The sequence below is a fragment of the Somniosus microcephalus genome, chromosome 18 (assembly GCF_052327205.1).
Source record: "Somniosus microcephalus isolate GS21.2 chromosome 18, FLI_Smic_1.0, whole genome shotgun sequence".
Classification (NCBI taxonomy): Eukaryota; Metazoa; Chordata; class Chondrichthyes; order Squaliformes; family Somniosidae; genus Somniosus; species Somniosus microcephalus.
The window spans coordinates 29,183,323-29,203,483 of record NC_141004.1 but is presented as its reverse complement, the minus strand read 5'-3'; the positions used below and the strand labels follow the sequence as shown (position 1 = coordinate 29,203,483).

The following is a 20,161-nucleotide window of genomic DNA, read 5'->3' as shown; positions in this document are numbered from 1 at the left end:
ATTCGCATGTAAGGAACTGAGGTAATAATGTCATAAAAAATACTGTGTGTTTGTGCCAAGATCTCCACTCCTTTCTGTACTTTCTTGCTGCCCTGATTTTCTGTAGCTCACACGTACCACTCTAACAAACTTTCTCAGCGATGTCTAAAGTGCGTTTCATTCCTTTTCCGCAATTAGTTTCCTCTGATTAAAGTTTTTGGCTTGTGAAAGAGTTAACATGGGCAGATGTAAAATAAAGTTCTGCTCAGCAAGCGATAAGCAACTTTGAATTTTTGGGGGAAAAAACCATAACCAGAAACAAAATTCCTGACATAATTGTTAATTTTATATATATATAATAGAGCTTCTATGAAAATGCCTTGCAGCTGAGTTAAAAAGGATCTGACCTGTTTGACAGGAGCCTGGTATTCTATCCCTTGGGATACTAATTTCTTACTCGCTGTAAAAAATGGAAGTGGAACTCAGTTCCCCATGAAATAACATCCTGAGGGATTACTCTCAAGCAATCTGGCCTTCATACAACGTAAAGGTTTCAACCGTCCATCAGGAGTGTGTGTGTTTTTTGTTTGTTTTGGGTAGATGAAGAGGCCCACATACAATGCCTAATGTGGTATATGAACTGCACAATTATACTTAAGAAAATACAGTGCAATAGACCCTCTCTAAAACGCGGTCCTTGTGTGAAGGAAACCTCCTGAAATATATCAGTCCTAAATTTTCCTTTTACTAGTTTGAACCTGCAACCCCTTGTCCTACTTTGTTATAAATCTCATCATCATAAAGAAACTACTCATGAAATAACACTGGACGGCCAGCTGGTGGCGCCGTCCAAGGAGTATAAATACTCGGGCGTGGGCCCAGCTTTCCAGGGAGATTTTGTAAGACAAGGAACTAGTGAAGTACAACTAGACCGCCATGTTCTGAAACAAGTTGATTAAAGCCTTGCTTTATACTCAAACCAAGTGCGTAGTGAGTTTTATTGTGTCACTACTCTTTTCACATAATTTAAAGTAATTTTCCAGATTCACCTTTTCTATAGTATTTACTATCTTAAATAGCCCTATAAGATCACCTCTCTGACACCTCCTCTGAAGGATGAAAAGCCCAAGTTCCTCCAGTCTTTCTCCATAACTCGGACCTTTAACGCTCATGCTTTTTATTCTTCACAGTCTCCAATGCTTGAATGGAAAGAGAGAAAGAAGGAACTGACATTTTCTTGGAAATTAGAGACAACGGGAGTGAAATTCAACTTTGGCAGTGGTGCAAACCCGGTGGTAGTGGATCGAGAGTTTGTTGTACACCCTGCCCGGTCCTCGTATCCATTGAAGTCAACTTTGCTCGTTTTGCGTCCCCTAGCCAAAGTTAAATTTCACCCCAAATGTGGGGGATAGAAAGTGAGACACAGATTTAGTCCCTGTTCAAGTAGCAGAGCAAGAGCTAATAACGCAAATGAAACCATCTTGTTAACCACTTTTTTGATGTCTCTTTTTAAATGTAGTCCAATGGAGTTGTCACTGTTCAGCAGGAGACCCGACCCCTACGGCAAATGGTGCACAATCAGGTGAGTTTAACCATCAGGGTGGGCTATCATCTTCATATTTCAATCTTAATGCATCAGTATCTTGAACGTAATTAGTGTCAAAGGGTCACAAATGGCTCATATCTGTACTAAAGGTGTGGAGAATCATTTTGTTACCATGAGCATAATTGGGTAGATTTTCAACTTGCTGGCAGTTGCTCGTTATAGAAACTGCCGGGATTTTCATCTCCGTTGATTTCAACGCCCAGGTGAAAATCTATCCCAATGTCTTCTTCAGATGTACGGATTGGAACAACTTTCTTAATTGTCTTTCAACACCGCCAACTAGCCCCAGAAGATATATTACTTTTTTACATCAGTGAGCTATTTTAATTGTGTAGCTGCACGGCTCGAAAGCTCTGAATACATTTTTGATGGTGCAATGAAAGTGAAAGATTGGACTGTGATTTTGCCACATGGTTTTAACTCCCGCTCCTGCCCAGGGTTAACATGTAAGTAGCTTGGCGGAAACCAGTTTACACATTTGTGTATGGAATGGTTCTCAGTCTGCTCCTGAGAGGTGGGGCAGGAGCTGCTGCTGTTAGAGGTAAGATGAAATGGCCAAAGTTTGAACCTCCTCTAAATAATAAATAGTGAATGCTTGGGGTTGTATTTGGGGTTTTTTTAAACTTAATTCCTACTAAAGGGATTTTTTTTTTTTAAATGAGAGCTAAACATTTCTGATTTAAAGCTTAATGGTCGATTGAATGGCGAGAAGGTCAGTATTCACAGGCCTTCCACTCTTCTTATAATCTCCATTACAATTGTTAAAAAGTAGAGTGAAAATGGTGTTTAAGGCTTCTAGTATAAGCAATATGCTGTATGCTGAGTGCAATGAAAATGAGTTGTATTTTGATGATGCTTGTTGCTCCATCAAGAATTTGTTAAATTGCATTATCAGAATAGCCCCTCATGAAAGCATTTTCACCCCCTCCATGTTTCAACTATGAAGAAACCTGCAGCCACTATCTAATACATTATTGTGTGAGGATTAAAAAAAATGATCAGATTATTTGCAAAACACTGTAAATTCATATGATCTACTCAGTCCTCTGAGGAAATGACTTCTTCCATTTCCACGCTGATACCAAAAATAAAACTAGATTGAGAAACATGAAAATAAATGATAATACATTTACTGTATCAATAGAGTACCATGTGTTAAAGCATGTGTTGCTCTTTTTGTCTATCGTGAGGCAGAAAAACGACTTCTTTATGAGTTATAAAGTCAGCCTCACTTGTATTAAGTACTTTAACAGGTGGGCTCTCTCTCTCTCTCTCTCTCTCACACACACACACATGTACACATACACACATGTACATGCATATACACACACCCATACATACACACATGTACACACACAAATACACACAGACACACACCGCATACACATACACCAATACTCACACAAATGCACACATGTACACACACACACACATACATACACACATGTACACACGTACATACACACATGTACACACACAAATACAGACACACACACGCATACGCAAACACAAATATTCACACAAATGCACACAGATCCACTTGCACACACACGCACACACAGATATACTCGCACACATACACATATGCACAAATATATTGCTCTTACTTCTGCTGATGGCTCTGACTGGGGTGGCATTAAGCCATCTAGACTAGCAGGTCCCAAGTCCGGCTTCTGCTCTGTGCTGAGTTGGCTGATTTCAACTGGGGCTGCAGTTGATTCACTACAACTGGCCTCTGCGCCTCTGTGCCAGGGATCAGAAAAACCTGCAAGGGTTCCAACTCCTTACTGCTCCTGATAATTAAGAGAGTGTGGGTCTGGACTTTGGGTGTGAAACTCAGCTCAGGGGCAATATCACCTGTGGCCAAAGTGCCTGCCAACACTCACTGTCTATGCTCGCCCATGTAAGATTTGTTACAGCGTCCATAGCCTATGAATACTAAAATTGCCAGACATGCAGTGAGTACAAGGGGGTGAAATTGGGTGCCTTTGCGCCTCCTGTTAGCACCCCCGGGGGGCGCTAATGGGACGCAAATGGCTTTGCGGTGCTGTCATCGACTCCCGCCATATTCGGCAGGGGTTTTGCGGCAGTGCTACCGTGTTGCGCCCCAATCTCCTTCGCCCGGAGATCGTGACATCATCGCCACACGCATTGCCCTGGTAGTGCCCCAGACCCGAAATTGACTTCTGCCCCCCACAGCAGCACCAGGCGAAAACACAGACAGCTGCAGAAGGCGTGTTTCGGACGGACGGACGCTTCGGGGGGTGGACGCTTCGGGGGGTGGACGCTTCGGGGGGGGGGCAATGATTGAAGGCAAGGTGGCTGAGGTAAGTAAAAAAATACCTCACCTTTCCTGTTCTAGTTTTTTTCACGGGTTCCTGCCCGCGATCGATCAGCCCGGCACTCTGCTTGAGTGCCGGGCTGATTGCGCGGGATCGCGGCTGCCTTGGTGGTCCAGGTAGGCACTTTTCTATTGCAGAGCCTGCAGGGAGGGAAGGAGCCTTTGAACGCGGCAGCGCTGCACAGCCCAGTGAGCAGCTCCTGAAGTCTCCGCCCTGCTCTCCAACGTTAGCGCCCTAAGAAGGAAATGGAGCACTTGATTTAGCGCCCCACTTCCCTCTTGGGGCGCTAAAGCTCAATTTTGCAGTCTCTGGGCTCTAAAATTAGCGCCCAGGCGATGTTAACGCCCCAAAATGGTTGATACCAAATTACCCCCCCTCCCCCCAAGTCTTTTAACAATTCAACATATTTGTATTTTTGTCTTGATGCACACAGATGTTCCTTCTAGAAACGAAAGCATACTGAATAAATCTATTGCTACTGCTGAACCTGGAGTCTCAAATACTTCAGCTGAAAATTCCTCGACCCAATTAATAACTGATGGCACTAAGACGCCACTTCAGAGCATGCAAAGCATGCCCAGTGACCTCCATCACGGTGAAAGCATTTCAACCACTTTAAGTTCTACAACAGATTCAAGATTCTCCTATGGGAGAAATGGAGCAAAAACAGGAAAGCAGGTAAACGGATTGTTTATAACTTTATTCATTCTATTCATATGAAAAATTGCTGTGTTGTAAATAGAACCACAATAACAGTCAGAATGGTAACACCTTTATCAGAGCAATATAATATAGCAGTGCTGCACAAGCTTGGGTTTTCATTGTGCACATATGTGAGTTGAGGATCAGTTGCATTAAAAGATATTGACCCGTATTTTGCGGCCCCTACGGGCGCATACGAAGTACATATGTTAAGGCCGCATTTGTTCCAGGTTTCTGCGCGCGAAGCGCATGTGCAAAAACACGGAACTTGCGATCTGTCAAGGATCTTCCTGACAGATTCAACACATCCCCTGTAAAAGGGCCTCTGCGGGTGGAGAGTTGCGCTATTTGCCCAACTTCTGCCCAGCGAATGCCCGTGAAATTCTTACGCCTGGTAAGGCCTGCTTTTACCAGCGTAAGAGTTTAAATGAATCTAAAAAAATTTTTTTTTCAATCATTTAAACATTAAAACACCTGTACAATAAGGTAAGGTTATTTTTAGCCACTTTAAAACATTTAAATTTAATTTTCAAAAAATTACATTTTTGTTTTAAATATTTAATTAAATGGCATTTTAATTAATTTTAAATAGGTAATTTTTTAAAATTTATTTGATGTGTAGATGTATTTTTTGGGTATTCCCATTCAGGCATATGGGGTTTCCGTGCATAAGTATGAATGGGGATTCCCCTTCTTTCATTCGTTGGGCCAGCCCACATGATCCTAGGGGCCCTTGCGAACCGCCTGCGCCCCTGGGATACGTGGGCCTCTACCCGCACATACCCGGAGAGGCCCAGGACCGCAAGTCGCCGTGGATCCCGAGGCACCAGCTAGACGCGGATCGGAGGCATTTCCCAGCGGGAAGACTCCGACCGCAAATTCAGGGCCATTAAGATAACGTCAGAATTGAACGGAATCATTGTAACAGAAGTGGGAAAACGACTGAAGGCAACAAGTGCATATCTTCTGAACATATTTCTAAAAGTTTGCAAGCTGAAAGGATAAAATTCTTATTTTTGCTAAACCAAGTTTTGGATCGAACATTCTTCTATGAACTTTGTATTTCCATATATTTGCTTCAAAAACAGGAAACATGCTTCTCCAGTGTTTCCTCACCTCCCACATACTAACAATAGATCTGTGGAACATTCACATCCACTGATGTCTTTCAAGAAGTAAACTTTTAACATCCTCTCTCAATTGGCTTATAAACAGTGTTTCCTGATGTTGATGATTTGCTGTTAAAGCACATTTTGAAACAAAATGAATTGCCATTCTTGCGTGATTCCAGGAGCCACTGGTTCATCCAAAAGACTGTAAACATTTCCCCTTTTTGTCCGTGTCTTCTGTGCTGTGTTAATAGGACAGGTCCCAATGCTGATAACAACTTCAGCGACAACACTGTTATGTAAATGAGATGGTGCTATTGGTTCCGCCAGCACAGAGAAAGAAAAAAAGAAAGACTTGCATTTGTATAGCGCCTTTCACGAGCTCAGGATGTCCCAAAGCGCTTCACAGGCAATGAAGTACTTTTTGAAGTGTGGTCACTGCTGGAGTGTAGGAAACCTGGCAGCCAATTTGTGCACAGCAAGCGCCACAAACAGCAATGTGATAATGGCCAGATATTCTGTTTTAGTGATGAGGGATAAATATTGGCCAGGACACCGGGGATAACTCCCCGGCTCTTCTTCGAAATAGTGCCATGGGATCTTTTACGTCCACCTGAAGGAGCAGGCGGGGCCTCGGTTTAACGTCTCATCTGAAAGACGGCACCTCAAACTGCACTGGAATGTCAGCCTAGATGTTTGTGCTCCACCTCAACAAGTGGTTGACAGATACATAGTGCTCCTGGTGGAAAACATAACTGGCCAGCCCTGTTGCCCGCTAGCACCATTTTTTCCTGGATATGTAGAACTGGTTCTGTAACATTAACACAATATCTGCAGGATGATGCCAGCTTCAAGATTGAGAACGTGGGTGACTGGGCGGGGAGGGGATGTACTTTTTGATTTCTGGAGGGTTCAGCTTCGGGTATTTATGGACTGCTTTCGCAGACTGGTATGGGACCCTCTCTAAACTGCCAAGGGCATCTATACATCCCTTGAGTGGACCACTGAACAACATCGGTGCATGTTGACCATGACCTCGGCACGAATAGGTTACAAGCACCACCACACCACCAGAAACGGGACACAAACATGGATTCCTGCATCAGGTCTTCACTTAGAATGTAGTGGGTAATGTTGCTCAGCGGGAATTTAAAATAAAATTTAACTCAGGAGAATATGACTGAGACACATAATTTATATTACCTTATTGTAAATCATGATAATGTAGACCATAAGCAATGTAGTCGTGAGCGAGTTGTGTAGATCATTCAGAGCTTTGCAATATAAATCGTACCTCATTCAGGACTGTAGGATTCTGTTGAAAGATACTGAATTTTTCTTTGGTTCTTGTTTTAAGCTTGGCAGAGGGAATTTGTGTCCAAGTTGGTGTGCTGCCAATTTAGAACGTAGCACAATGTTTAGCAGTCTGGTGGTACTACAGGACAGCCACTGTGCGCAACAAACATTGCGGCGTTATGCATGGCACAGAGTCGATTTGATTGTAATTCACCATCCAAAATAACCTGAAAATACTGATTCTGTGAGATTTTAAATCACCAAACGTTCTACATGACCCAGCAGAAACCCACAATCAGGGCAGTGTGTACAACCTTGGAAAACACTGATCCTTCCTGCATCATTTTCTGGAATATTAAGACGTTAAAAATGACTGTCAATGTGTATAATTCATTAAAAGTTTTGTGTATCGGGCCTCATTCCTGTAAGTGTAATATTTATTTCCCGTAGCACTTCCCTGTCAGGATGTTTTCATTGTGCTATTTCTTTCATGCATGTCTGTCCTGCCTCGGTGTCGTACTTTTTGTTCACGGTTAAACTTAGCTAACCTCAGGATTGAGTCCTCCAAGCTTAATCTCCAAGGTCGGTTGTATTGCCTTCGTGACCTCCCAGTTCCCTCTCCAAGTTAGGTGGCGCTGTTGTCCACAGTGTCCCCCCCCGCCCCCCCCCCCCGTCTTAGAGCTGCTACAATCGGGCCTGTGGACCAATGCTACCTGCCCCTCACTTTTGCCTTCTCTCATGGCTGCAGTTGTCCCCCTCCCCCTCCCACTGCTGCAAATATGTATTTTAAATAATTGCTATTTCACTGCTTCATAAATATCTAATATTTAAAATACATACTTAGCAATGTGTATTTTAAACAATACTACCAGATTCCGTAGGTCACTGCTGGAGAAACCCTTTTCCATACTTCTGGGAAGTGAAGGGAATTTATTCTTCTTCATCCCACTCCACCTTCTGCATCTTTGCCCTCACAGAGCACCTGTATTTTCCTTCTCTGCTCACCGTTCCCTCCTATGGTCTCTGACTCCCCCCCAACACTGAGCTACCATTTTTTCCCTCTCCCCACGCTCCCATGCTGTTTCTTCCCACTCTCAGGCGACCACCATACCTCATTCCTTACCCGCCCTCAGAGAACACAATCGCCATGCTTTTGCCAGTGGCACTCCATAATCCCCTTCCTACTGATGCTAACCCCCATCCCACTCCTCGTATTCACACACTAAGCAAACCCTCTGAATGCTGCCGCAATTCGCCACAGCCATCCCAGCCCCGCCACACCTGAACTCTACCCAACCCAATTGCCACCCTCTGCATCCTCTCCCAGTGGGCCTACGCTCTCGGAAACCCAGCTTCAGCACATCCCAGGGCTCTTTCTCCGCCCCCACTCCCGTGCTTCCAATTCCTAGCATGCCGTTCCTACTTCTACCAGAGCTGATACCCTCCTTCCAGTGTTTCCTAATGGCAGGACACCTCTCCTACTCTTCCCACATTCCAGGACATGCCCCTGTGTGGCCATACCCTAACACCCCTCTCCACTCTTACCGGATCCTCATATCCCCTTTCCAGTACTGCCAAACAGTAACACTGCCCATCCTAATGTGCCCACAGCCCATAACCCTCTTCCCAGTTCCCCCACATCCATGACCCATGCCCACATTGCTCCCAAACCCCAGTATCACCCTCTCAATGCTACCAATCCACATGGCTACCCCAACTCCCCCGCATTGATACACATAATTCCTATCTACTACCTATTTTCAACTTAAAAGATCTTCCCTACAACCTCCCTCTGCATTCTATGGCTTTAAAAAAAGGTATAAGATAAAATTAGCTAATAGTAATCATGGCCAACAGTTTGTATGTAAATGCACACATAACTATGTAGCTTGAGCCTGAAAGTATCACTGACATTCTTACAATACTCTGAAGAGGTCAAATTACATGTATTATTACAATCACTGTAAACCAGTGGCCCTAATAATATATGGTATGTTCCCTCTCTCCAACTCATCATGAGCACTGCCAGGGGAAATCTGCTAGTATTACAATTATTGCGGGATGGTTATCAGTGAAATTAAGTCTGTATTTTGAGGGTCACCTTTTAAGCATCAAACATGATCATGTTTTTCTCTTGTAATTGATTAGCAGCTCTCCAGTTCGTGCTCCGTATCGCCCTAGATTTCCCATTGTTCTTCAGTCTAGTCAGTGTATGTTGCCAGTGGATGGAAGTGATTACGAGCTTTCATTAAAATATTATCACTTCTAATGTGAATGACATATTTTCTATGGGAAAAATTAACGCAAATGTTTGGAGAGCAATGTTTGTCTGCACTTGAAGAGAACACATCGAGCTGACTTCTGCTGAATATATATATTATATTCTAAATGCTTCTGTGTGAATGCAACACTAAATTTAAGAATTGTAGTCTTTAATCCCAACTGCAAAAGATCATTTTTATTTGTTCTTGTTATGGGGAGGCAGTCTGAGTATTAATTCAGACTGAATTACAGAAGGAACAGTTAAATAAGCTGAGGTGCGACTATTGTGAATTGAGCATTGTTCTGCAGTAATAATCATCCAAAGATAATTAATCCTGACCCAAGCATAAAACTTCTTGGCAAACTAGCCTGAAGTTTGGCAGGCTTCAAATACTGTATATCTGTAAAGGAAATACTCAGGGTGACAATTGTTTCCACTGTGTAAAAATATTTATGTGGGTTAAGATATTCAGATCATATCCTGGTTGCTGGGCTTCTCATTATTTCCCCTGAAAGAGTTCATTTTCCATGAGCAGTTTAAGGTATGACTGGTTATTATTCCATGTAGTTTTCCCATAGATACTTGAACGTTTTTGTTTAAAAATGAAATCGATTTCTCATGTGCATTAATCCTCAGTACCAAGAATTTTCTCTTGGCAGTTGCGCTGACTGCCTGATTCCTGACAACTTTTAATAACCAGGTAAAAATTAATGATTATTCAAAACTCATGCAAATCACAAACGAACAGGTAGAAAACTTACCAATGAGCAAGTAGGAACAAAAACTATCTATCAAGAAGTGACAATGAAGAATTAGCATTCAGAAAACAGCTACCAATAAAACAACTGAGAAGAAAGCAATCACGCAAAATACTTTTGGCTTCCATCTTGTTTTGTCAGTAACCTGAAAACACGGCTTTAAAAATAAAGTTTCTAACATCGAAAACACATTTAAAAATGGCACAATTTACAACAAAATCATTATACTTACCAGTACATTTTTTTGTTCTTCAATGTCATTGGTCTCTTGCGGCTTGACTTTCTCAGACACCTGAGTTCTTGGAGTCTCCCTGAATGAAGCGGCTCAGCCTACAGCTCCCAGAAGTCACCAAGGTTGATCTATGCAAAGCTGGGACAAAGCTCCCAGAATGCACTTAAAGCTCCCTAGCAGATAAGGGAATTAGGGGTTATGGGGAGAGGGCAGGGAAGTGGACATTCTTATGTTCATTAATAAATAGACATTCTTATTATGAACACAGCTAGCTTTTGCTAGACACTTTTATTGAGCACATGTGGACTAGGTACAGTATCTGTAGAGGCATCCATCTTGACTGCTGCCTTGTGGGTAGCCTAGTGCCTCATGGGTAATGTAGTCTTAATATACATACAGCTGGGTAGTGTAGTCTTATATACAGCTCTACACAGCTCTACGGCTCCACCTAGAGTCCACTATAGAATGACATGTTATTGATCATTACATCCCCCTTTCTTTGAGGTTTAACAAAATCAATATCAATCAACTTTCAAGAAAACAATAAAGATAATATCAGTAACACTTTTGTTAGTGCTCTATAAACATAAACATTTTCAAAACAGTCAACACATTTTCAAAGCTTTACATTGTACTCAAACATTAAGTCTATCAGGCTTTTTTACTTCACGTGTGGATCTTCTCAACACGGGTAAGTCTGATGTGTCTTCATGAGATTGTTCTGGCGGTGAATGACAAGATGCAGTTGCGGCATTGTCATCAATCTGTTCTTGAATAGTCTCTTGTGTTTTTAGGAGGGAATGGCGGTTCCTCCTGAGAATCTGTCCTTCCTCAGTTCTAACAGTGTATGACCTTGGTCCTACTTCCTCAAGAACTGTAGCTTTCCTGTTCCATGCATCTGGATCCTCAATCCTGACAACATCATCCCTTGTCAATGGTTTTAGAGTTTTGGATGACTTGTCAAAATATGATTTCTGTTTCAGCTTTAACAGTTGAAGTCTCTGTCTCAGTTCCTCACTTTGCTGTTCTTTTGCACAGCAGGGTAGCGTGGTGCGCAACTTGCGACCCATTAGTACAGCAGGTGAAGAACCACAGTCTAAAGGTGAGGCTCGGTAGCTCAGCAGGGCGAGATAAGGATCAGACTTGCTTTCTGTCACTTTCTTCAGTAGCTGCTTGAGAACTTGAACACCTTTCTCTGCCTTACCATTTGACTGAGCATACAAAGGACTGGATGTGATGTGCTGAAAGTCATAATGTGCTGGAAACTGTTGCCACTCCTTACAGTTGAAGCACGGACCATTGTCGCTAATGGCAATCCTGGTAATTCCATGTCTGGCGAAGATGGATTTAACATGCATTATGACACTGCTTGCTTTGGTGCTTGAGAGCAGCGCCATCTCAGGATAGTTAGAATAGTAGTCAATCACTATTAGATAGTCTTTACCATTTAAATGAAAAAGGTCCATACCAACCTTTTGCCATGGTGCTGTTGGTATGTCAGCTACTATCATTGGTTCCTTTGCTTGTTTGTTTTGGTGTTTCTGACATGTCTCACATTTGCCTATCATGTTCTCAATGTCCTTATTTATGCCAGGCCAATAAACAGTGTCTCTTGCTCTCCTTTTGCATTTTTCAATTCCGAGGTGTCCCTCATGAATCCTTTTGAGCATGTCTTGACGTAGAGCCTGTGGAATGACTATTCTGTTCTGTTTTAGTAATAGTCCACTTGCGACACTCAATTATGACCTTATGTGAAAATATTTTGGACAGGAACCTTTTGGCCAACCATGATGAATGTTCTCTATTACTGTTTGTAATACTGTATCTTTTACAGTTTCTTCTGCTATTTGCTTTGATTTTGTGTCTGACACGGGCAGTGCAGCAGTGACCATACTCACATGAACATCCACGTCTTCTTCAGTAGAGCTCACATGACTCATTGTGGGTGCTCGGGATAGTGCATCTGCTAACACTATGTATTTGCCTGGTGTGTAGATCAGTTCAAAGTCATATCTTTGCAGCTTCATCATGAGTCGTTGAATCCTTGGAGACATCTCATTCAGTTTTTTTTTTATGATGGCAACCAGAGGGCTGTGGTCTGTCTCAACTGTGAAGGTGGGAAGTCCATATATGTAGCCATGAAACTTTTCTAGTCCAACTACCAAGCCTAGACATTCCTTTTCAATCTGGGCGTATCGACACTCAGTATCAGTCATAGACCTGGAGGCATAGGCAACAGGCTTCCAATCTTCACCCTCTGCTTGTAGCAAGACTGCACCTAGGCCATCTTTTGATGCATCCGTTGACACTTTGATTGTTTTTGTTGGGTCAAAGAAGGTGAGTACAGGTGTGGTTGTCAGCACTGTTTTGAGGTTTATCCACTCTTGTTCATGTCTTTCTGTCCATGCAAACTCATTTGTTTTATGTAGCAGGTCTCGCAGACAGGCTGTCTTGGCTGACAAGTTAGGAATGAACTTTCCAATGAAGTTTATCATCCCCATGATGCGTAACACTCCTTTTTTGTCAGTGGGTCGGGGCATTTTGAGTATGGCGTTTACTTTTTCCATATCTGGCTCTATTCCTTTACCAGATAGATTATCTCCTAGGAAAGTGACTTCCTGGACGCCAAACTGACACTTGGCTTTGTTGAGCTTCAGTCCATTCCGGCGTATGCTCTGTAGCACTTTAGTCAGTCTCTCATTGTGTTCTTTCAGTGTGGAGCCCCAGATGATGATGTCATCAACATAGACCCGAACTCCTTCCAGACCTTCAATTATGTGTTCCATCGCTCTATGAAAGATTTCAGATGCAGATATTATCCCGAAAGGCATTCTGAGGAAACAATACCTGCCAAATGGTGTGTTGAAGGTACAGTATTTGGTGCTCTCTTCATCCAGTTTTAGTTGCCAAAATCCTTGTGAGGCATCGAGCTTTGTAAAGTATCTGGCACCTGACATTTCACTGGTGATTTCTTCTCGCTTGGGAATCTGGTAGTGTTCACGTTTTATGTTTGCATTTAAGTCCTTTGGATCCATGCATATTCTTAGATCATTGTTCTTTTTCTTTACACATACCATGGAGTTAACCCAGTCTGTTGGCTCTTCGACTTTCCTGATGACTCCTAGTGTGGTCATTCTGTCCAGTTCATTCTTGAGCCGGTCACGCAGGGGTGCTGGAACTCTTCGTGGAGCATGTACCACTGGCTGAGCACCCTCCTTTAGCTGGACCTTGTAAGTGAATGGTAGAACTCCAAATCCTTTGAACACATCCTGGAAATTATTCACTACAGAATCCACCGAGTCATCTGGTCTGCTTATGGCACAGTTTATACGGTAGACTCTCTTGACTAGTTCTAAGTCCTCACAAGCTTTGTCACCCAGTAGTGAATCAAGCCTTTCAGCCACAACAGAAAACATGAGATGATGCACTTTGTCTTTGACTGTCACTTTAAGTCTGCATACACCTAAGCTATCTATTTTCTGTCCATTATAGTCCTTCAGTAGTACTGACTTTTTCTGTATTTTGGGCTTTTCTTTCATATTGTTAATGTCACTCATACTGATGAAGTTTGCTTTTGCCCCAGTGTCTAGTTTCAAGGTAAGTAATGCTCCATTTACCTGCAGTGGGATCATCCATTTGTCCTCTTTTACTGCATTAACTTTATGTTCAGCATTGTCCATTTCTGAGGGCTGCACATTTTCTGTATCCTTTTTGATATTGTCACATGACACCATTCCTACAAAAAATGTCTCACTTAAATCAGTGTCCTCAATTACATTAACTCGTTGCCCTTTCTTAGTTTGTACTTTTGAAAAGCATTGTTTGGCAAAGTGATTCTTTCCATTACACTTTGTGCACATTTTTCCAAACGCTGGGCATTGTCTTAACTGGTGTTTGTAACCACAGCGTTTACAATTAAAAATTTCATCCTCCGATTGCGTTTCATTTCTGTTCTGCCCACGTTTCTTCCCCTTGTAGGACACAGCACCGACAGCAGCGTTATCACTCATTACAATCGCATCATTATTGATTTCACTGAAAGTCTTCGCGTGCTTTCGAGCTAGCTCGCTGGCTTGGCATATTTTCACCACATTTTCCAAATTTAGTTCGGTTTCTCTCAACAGACGTTCCCTGACTTTTTTATCATGAATACCAAACACAATCTGGTCACGAATCATGGATGCTTTCTGCTCAGAGAAATTACATGTCTGTGCTTTCAGTTTCAGATCAGTTATAAAGCTATCAAAAGTCTCATTTTGCTGCTGTGTCCGAGAACAGAAGATGTATCTTTCATAGGTCTCGTTCTTTTTGGGAGAGCAATGTGCATCAAATTTTTTTAGCACATCTTCTTATTTTTCTCTGTTCTCCTCTGGATTAAATACAAATGTATTAAATACCTCTATCGCCTGTGGGCCTGCAACCGTAAGCAGCAATGCTATCTTCCTTGCGCCTGGCTTCGTACCGAATCTGATGGCTGCAATGTAGAGTTCGAATTGTTGTTTAAAAGTCTGCCAATTGTAGTCGATATTTCCTGTGAGTTTCAAACGCTCTGGTGGCTTCAAATTCTCCATGTCGCTTTTCACAATTTTCAGCAGATCTTCACCATCCTGGTACCATCTTATGTTCATTAATAAATAGACATTCTTATTATGAACACAGCTAGCTTTTGCTAGACACTTTTATTGAGCACATGTGGACTAGGTACAGTATCTGTAGAGGCATCCATCTTGACTGCTGCCTTGTGGGTAGCCTAGTGCCTCATGGGTAATGTAGTCTTAATATACATACAGCTGGGTAGTGTAGTCTTATATACAGCTCTACACAGCTCAGCTCCACCTAGTGTCCACTATAGAATGACATGTTATTGATCATTACAGACGTGAGTCTAGATTCAGATCAGCCATGATCCTATTGAATGGCGGAGCAGGCCCGAGGGGCCGTATGACCTACTCCTGCTCCTATTTCTTATGTTCTTATTATGTTCTTATGTTTCTTCTGGGTCGAATGAGCAACACCACATGTTGAGAAGTGGGTGGTACATAACATGCTGTACCTTTTATTTTTAACGATTGTCAGGAAGACCAGCCTTTCACAGTGCATGTCTTGTTATTTAAAAACCCTGCCCCTGGAATCCTGGAATGTGATGGAAAAAGACTAAAGACTAACAGCACTAAAGTCCAGAGGCTCTATTATTAGAAGCAGTGATGGTAATGGGTAATTCAGCTGTCTTCCATTCTGCCAGCGCAATTTACACTTCATCTAGAGCCATCCTTTGTTTCTGAACCTGTCCCATTACCATCTCCTTTTGCCTTGAATACCTCTTAATGTCCCTCAATGTCTCTTAATCTGTCCTGCCATCTATCCTATCACAGGCCTTCCCTTTTGTTCTTTCATCCCCTCCCCCATTTCCCAGCCACTACACTTGCTTAAAAATCTGTTCCATTTCTTGCTTTTATCCAGCTCTGACGAAAGGTCATCGACCTGAAACGTTAACTCTGTTTCTCTCTTCACAGATGCTGCCTGACCTGCTGAGTTTCTCCAGCAATTTCTGTTTTTATTTTAGAATTTAGACTACTCGGGCTAAAAATTGAGTAGCGCCCCCTTTGGGACGCTACCAGAAGTGCCTTGCCTCCCTCTTGGGGCGCTGCGAGGGAATATCGTGGCACTACGTGCCGCGGTATTGCAGGCCTTCCTCCCCTTAAAGGGGAGGGGCCTTATGCAGCGCGACCCGGGGCCCAGCTCATGGAACGCAGCCGGCACTCTGCGGAGGGGCAGTAAAGGAGGCCGGGGATGGGAATGGAGGCAGGTGCTGGCAGGCGGCCAGCAACAAAAATGGCCGCCCCACACCTCGCCTTTAAATAGCGCCTCCCCGGCCGCAGGTAGGCCCCCTTGACCCCGTCGGACATAGCGTCCAGCGGTAAATCAGGGGGCGCTCCCAAAGATCGTGGCCGGGGCGCTGCACATGGCGATTACATCATCGCCGGTGGTGCAGCGCCGCTGGGTGCTACCGGTTACCGCCACCGCTAACCTCCCGCTGAATTTCGCGGGAGGCATTGGCGGTGCCGCGCCCAGGCGCTAGTTGATTTGCGCCCTGTTAGCGCCCTCTTAGTGTGCTAACGGGAGGCGCAAAGCAACCAAATTTTCCCCCCCAGCTGTTTCAACCATATCTTTGTACTCCCTTCCTGGTGCCAGGACTCTCCCACTTCTTCTATACTCCACGACTCCTCCTATTGGTCCCATCCCCTGAGACCACCTGCTTCCAGTCCTATCAGATCCTGCAACCCTCCCCCCATCCATTGAGCAACACCACGAGAAATCTGGTAGAAACATATTAAAAATATTACATCCAGCACACCCAGACATCCCACTCCAGCTGGCACACTTTTGGCCCTGATTTTAACTCCAGGTGGATTCCCTGCTCAGGCCTGAGTTAAAATTACAGTCGGGTCTCAATGATGTCATCGGGCCGCAACATGCATATGCAAAGAACGAGCCTGTTGGCTCCGGGCACGTGTCCTTGCTGCCTGGTCAGGAAAACAGGTTAAAATTGCAGGTGTTGCAATGATGGGGGGCTTTTCGGACAGGTAAGAACCAGGGCAATTTTAACTGCCCATCCGCCAGGTTTCTGCTGAGCGAGTAGGGTTAAAATCGCCCCCAAAGCTACAGGTGCCAAATAAACTTCAAAATTTCTGACCTGCTGCCTGAACCGTGCAAGATCTTTTCACTCTGCAAAATTTGCAAAATAAATCCAACAACTAAATTCTGATTGCCTCTGTTTACTTTACAATAACTGAGTTTGTGACACCACACCAGAATAATACGCTGTTCATTACATAATATAAAACATTCTGATTGACCATGAGCCACACCACAGAAGCTCTGCTGGTATTGATATAAATACGGATAGATATATAGACAGTGGATCTCCTACAGCACTGGGAACACAAACAATTTTTTAGAATCTAGATGAGACCCGATTTTATGAACGATCGGTCCTGCTGTAGAGCATTGCTGCTAGAAGTACATATTGGGTATTTGGGGCATGCACCCTATGATTTTCTGTCCATTAAAATGAATGGATGGAAAATCATAGGGAACCATGGCCAGATTTTCCCAGTATGCGTTTTTGGGAAGTGAAGTTCCCCATCGTGAGATTGCATTTGTAACTCATATTTTCCTCACCCACTGCAGGTATATATAAAAAAAAATTACCCTCACAAACTGCAGTTACATAAATAAATGAATCCCCTGCATGTAATGCGCTGCAGTTGCATAAAGAAGCCTTTGTATATAGTTAATTTTTAGTTAAAACCAGAAAGGTCCCACATTAGAGACCTTAGTTTCAGTGCAATAGATGATCTCAGTCGGAGTGATGGAAGGGGTGATACGATTGCCTTCAAGAGTCTTGGTTAAAAAGGGACAATGAGCCAGGGCTCCCCTTTTCTTATCATTGTCTACCAAATCCTGGAAGGATGCCTATTGTATTGGGTGAGGGCAGAGGGCTCAATTGTCATGCCTATATGGAAGAATAGCTTTCCTACATTCACAGTCATGACTTGAACGTGAATAATGGCTATTTGGCCAAGGTACCAGTGGTGAGCAGTGCCCACAGAACTGTTCCTCAACAAGAAGTCAACTATATCAGAGAGAAGACAATTGACAACACATTTTATATATCTTTAAATATACAGATTGGTAGAACACTAAGATGTTGCATTGCTTCCGCCTGTGCTGCAATGGAAGCTGCCAGATCACCCATCACACACAGCATCAGGTCTAGTTCGCCATGGTCTCTCTGGGAGTCTACCATCCTTTGCAGACTGGAAATGATGGGCTCCATGGTGTGCGCAGACCCTTGTGCAATGTTGGAAGCAGACTCATCCATGCTCCTTACCATTGCCAAGAGGCTCTCAATTTGGTTTTCAAGAGTGCACCTGGCAGGTAGGATATAGAGGAAAGCTTCATGGAGCAGTGCTCATCCCTATTCTTTCTTTCATGACTGTGGAAAGCTACCACAGATATAATTTAGATGTCATAGTCCTTTCCATTAGTGAAGAAACAGCTGGAATTGCTGGTTGCTGCTGAGATACTCCAAAAACATGTGAATCCTGATAGAACATTAAGCTCATTGTTTAATTAATTCTCGAACTCTGGAGTGCAGCCAACCATTAAATGTTACATAACTGGAGTAATTTGTCATTTTTTGATTTTGGCAAATGCAAAAAATTAATTCTATATCCATTGCAATTACTGTAAAATAAATAATCTGCTTCAACTAGACATTCTTGTGAGTAATCCCATATTGATATTTTGTCTTTACTAATTCTACACTGATATCTAATATAAAATATTCCAAAGTGCCTCTGTAGCGGAGCGCTGAATTGCATTGTCTATTGACTTGACAGGTTTGATGACTCATCTCAGGCTAGCTAACTTTGAAACACGGTGTGTAAATTAAATTTAATAGTGATAGGACAATTAGCTTGAGAATGCCACAGTAAGGCATTCAAATATAATTATGAAACGTCGTACATTGTGTCATTTTAAAATATCATCAAAAATTTGCCAGGACTAACCAGACTGCAGCAGATCGGCACAGAACTGTAAACTTAAGCAGAAATCAAAATTAAATTGACAATCTCAGTCAAAGAGACCATAAAGATGATTGAATATCCAATTAAATATTGGGAAGACTGAAGCCATTGCTTTTGGTCCCTGCCACTAACTCTGTTCTCTAGCCACTGACTCCATCCCTCTCCCTAACATCTGTCTGAGGCTGAATCACACTGTTCACAACCTTGGTGTCATATTTGACCCTGAAATGAGCTTCCGACCACATATCCGCAGCATAACTAAGACCGCCTATTTCCACCTCTGTAGCATTGCCTGTCTCCACCCTTGCCTCAGCTCACCCGCTGCTGAAACCCTCACCCATGCCTTTGTTACCTCTAGACTTGACTATTCCAATGCACTCCTGGCTGGCCTCCCACGTTCTATCCTATGTAAACATGAGGTCATCCAAAACTCGGCTGCCCGTGTCCTAACTCGCACCAAGTCCCGTTCACCCATCACCCCTGTGCTTGCTGACCTACATTGACTCTTGGTTAAGCAGCGCCTCGATTTCAAAATTCCTATCCTTGTTTTCAAATCCCTCCATGGCCTCGCCCCTTCCTATGTTTGTAATCTCCTTCAGCCCCACAACCCCCCCCCGCCGAGATATCTGCGCTCCTCTAATTCTGCTCTCTTGAACATCCCTGATTATAATCGCTCAACCATTGGTGGCCGTGCCTTCTGTCGCCTAGGCCCTAAGCTCTAATTCCCTGCCTAAACCTCTCTGCCTCGCTACCTCTCTTTCCTCCTTTAAGACGCTGCTTAAAACCTACCTCTTTGACCAAGCTTTTGGTCATCTGCCCTAATTTCTTCTTATATGGCTCGGTGTCAAAATTTTTGTCTTATAATACTCTTGTAAAGTGCCTTGGGACATTTTATTCCATTAAAGGTGCTATATAAATAGAAGTTGTTGGTGTTATTCTTGTTATTGATGTAGAATTTTTTTTTTTAAATCACGTTTGTGCAAAAAAAAATCCTGTTCTGACATAGAGGATGGGAAGGGATGTGTCAAAGCACATTGTTAGGGTAGTGACCCCTCATGGAAAGTGTGCAAGACTGGACATCATGCAAGGACATTTATGATTCACCTTTCCCCCATGTTTGACTTAACTGCTGGGATACACTTTCTATGTTCGAATGGATGGCTGGTTGTATGAATGACCTTAACGCCCATTGAACTGTATCCTAGCAACCATCAGTGTCTCCTCGAGGGGAGAGGAAAAGGTTACATTTTTATAATTAAAAAAACAATTGACATTTTAAA

At 43.0% G+C, this 20,161-nt stretch overlaps 1 protein-coding gene across 1 annotated transcript in view; it reads left to right on the top strand.

Annotated features, from left to right (window-relative positions):
* Window positions 1-20,161, top strand: part of cd34 (CD34 molecule) — a 72,013-nt gene that overhangs the window by 33,887 nt on the left and 17,965 nt on the right. Inside the window, exons 2-3 of the mRNA XM_086011308.1 lie at window positions 1,499-1,561; window positions 4,361-4,605. Coding sequence (XP_085867434.1) covers window positions 1,499-1,561; window positions 4,361-4,605 — 308 coding nt within the window. The remainder of the gene's footprint in view (window positions 1-1,498; window positions 1,562-4,360; window positions 4,606-20,161) is intronic.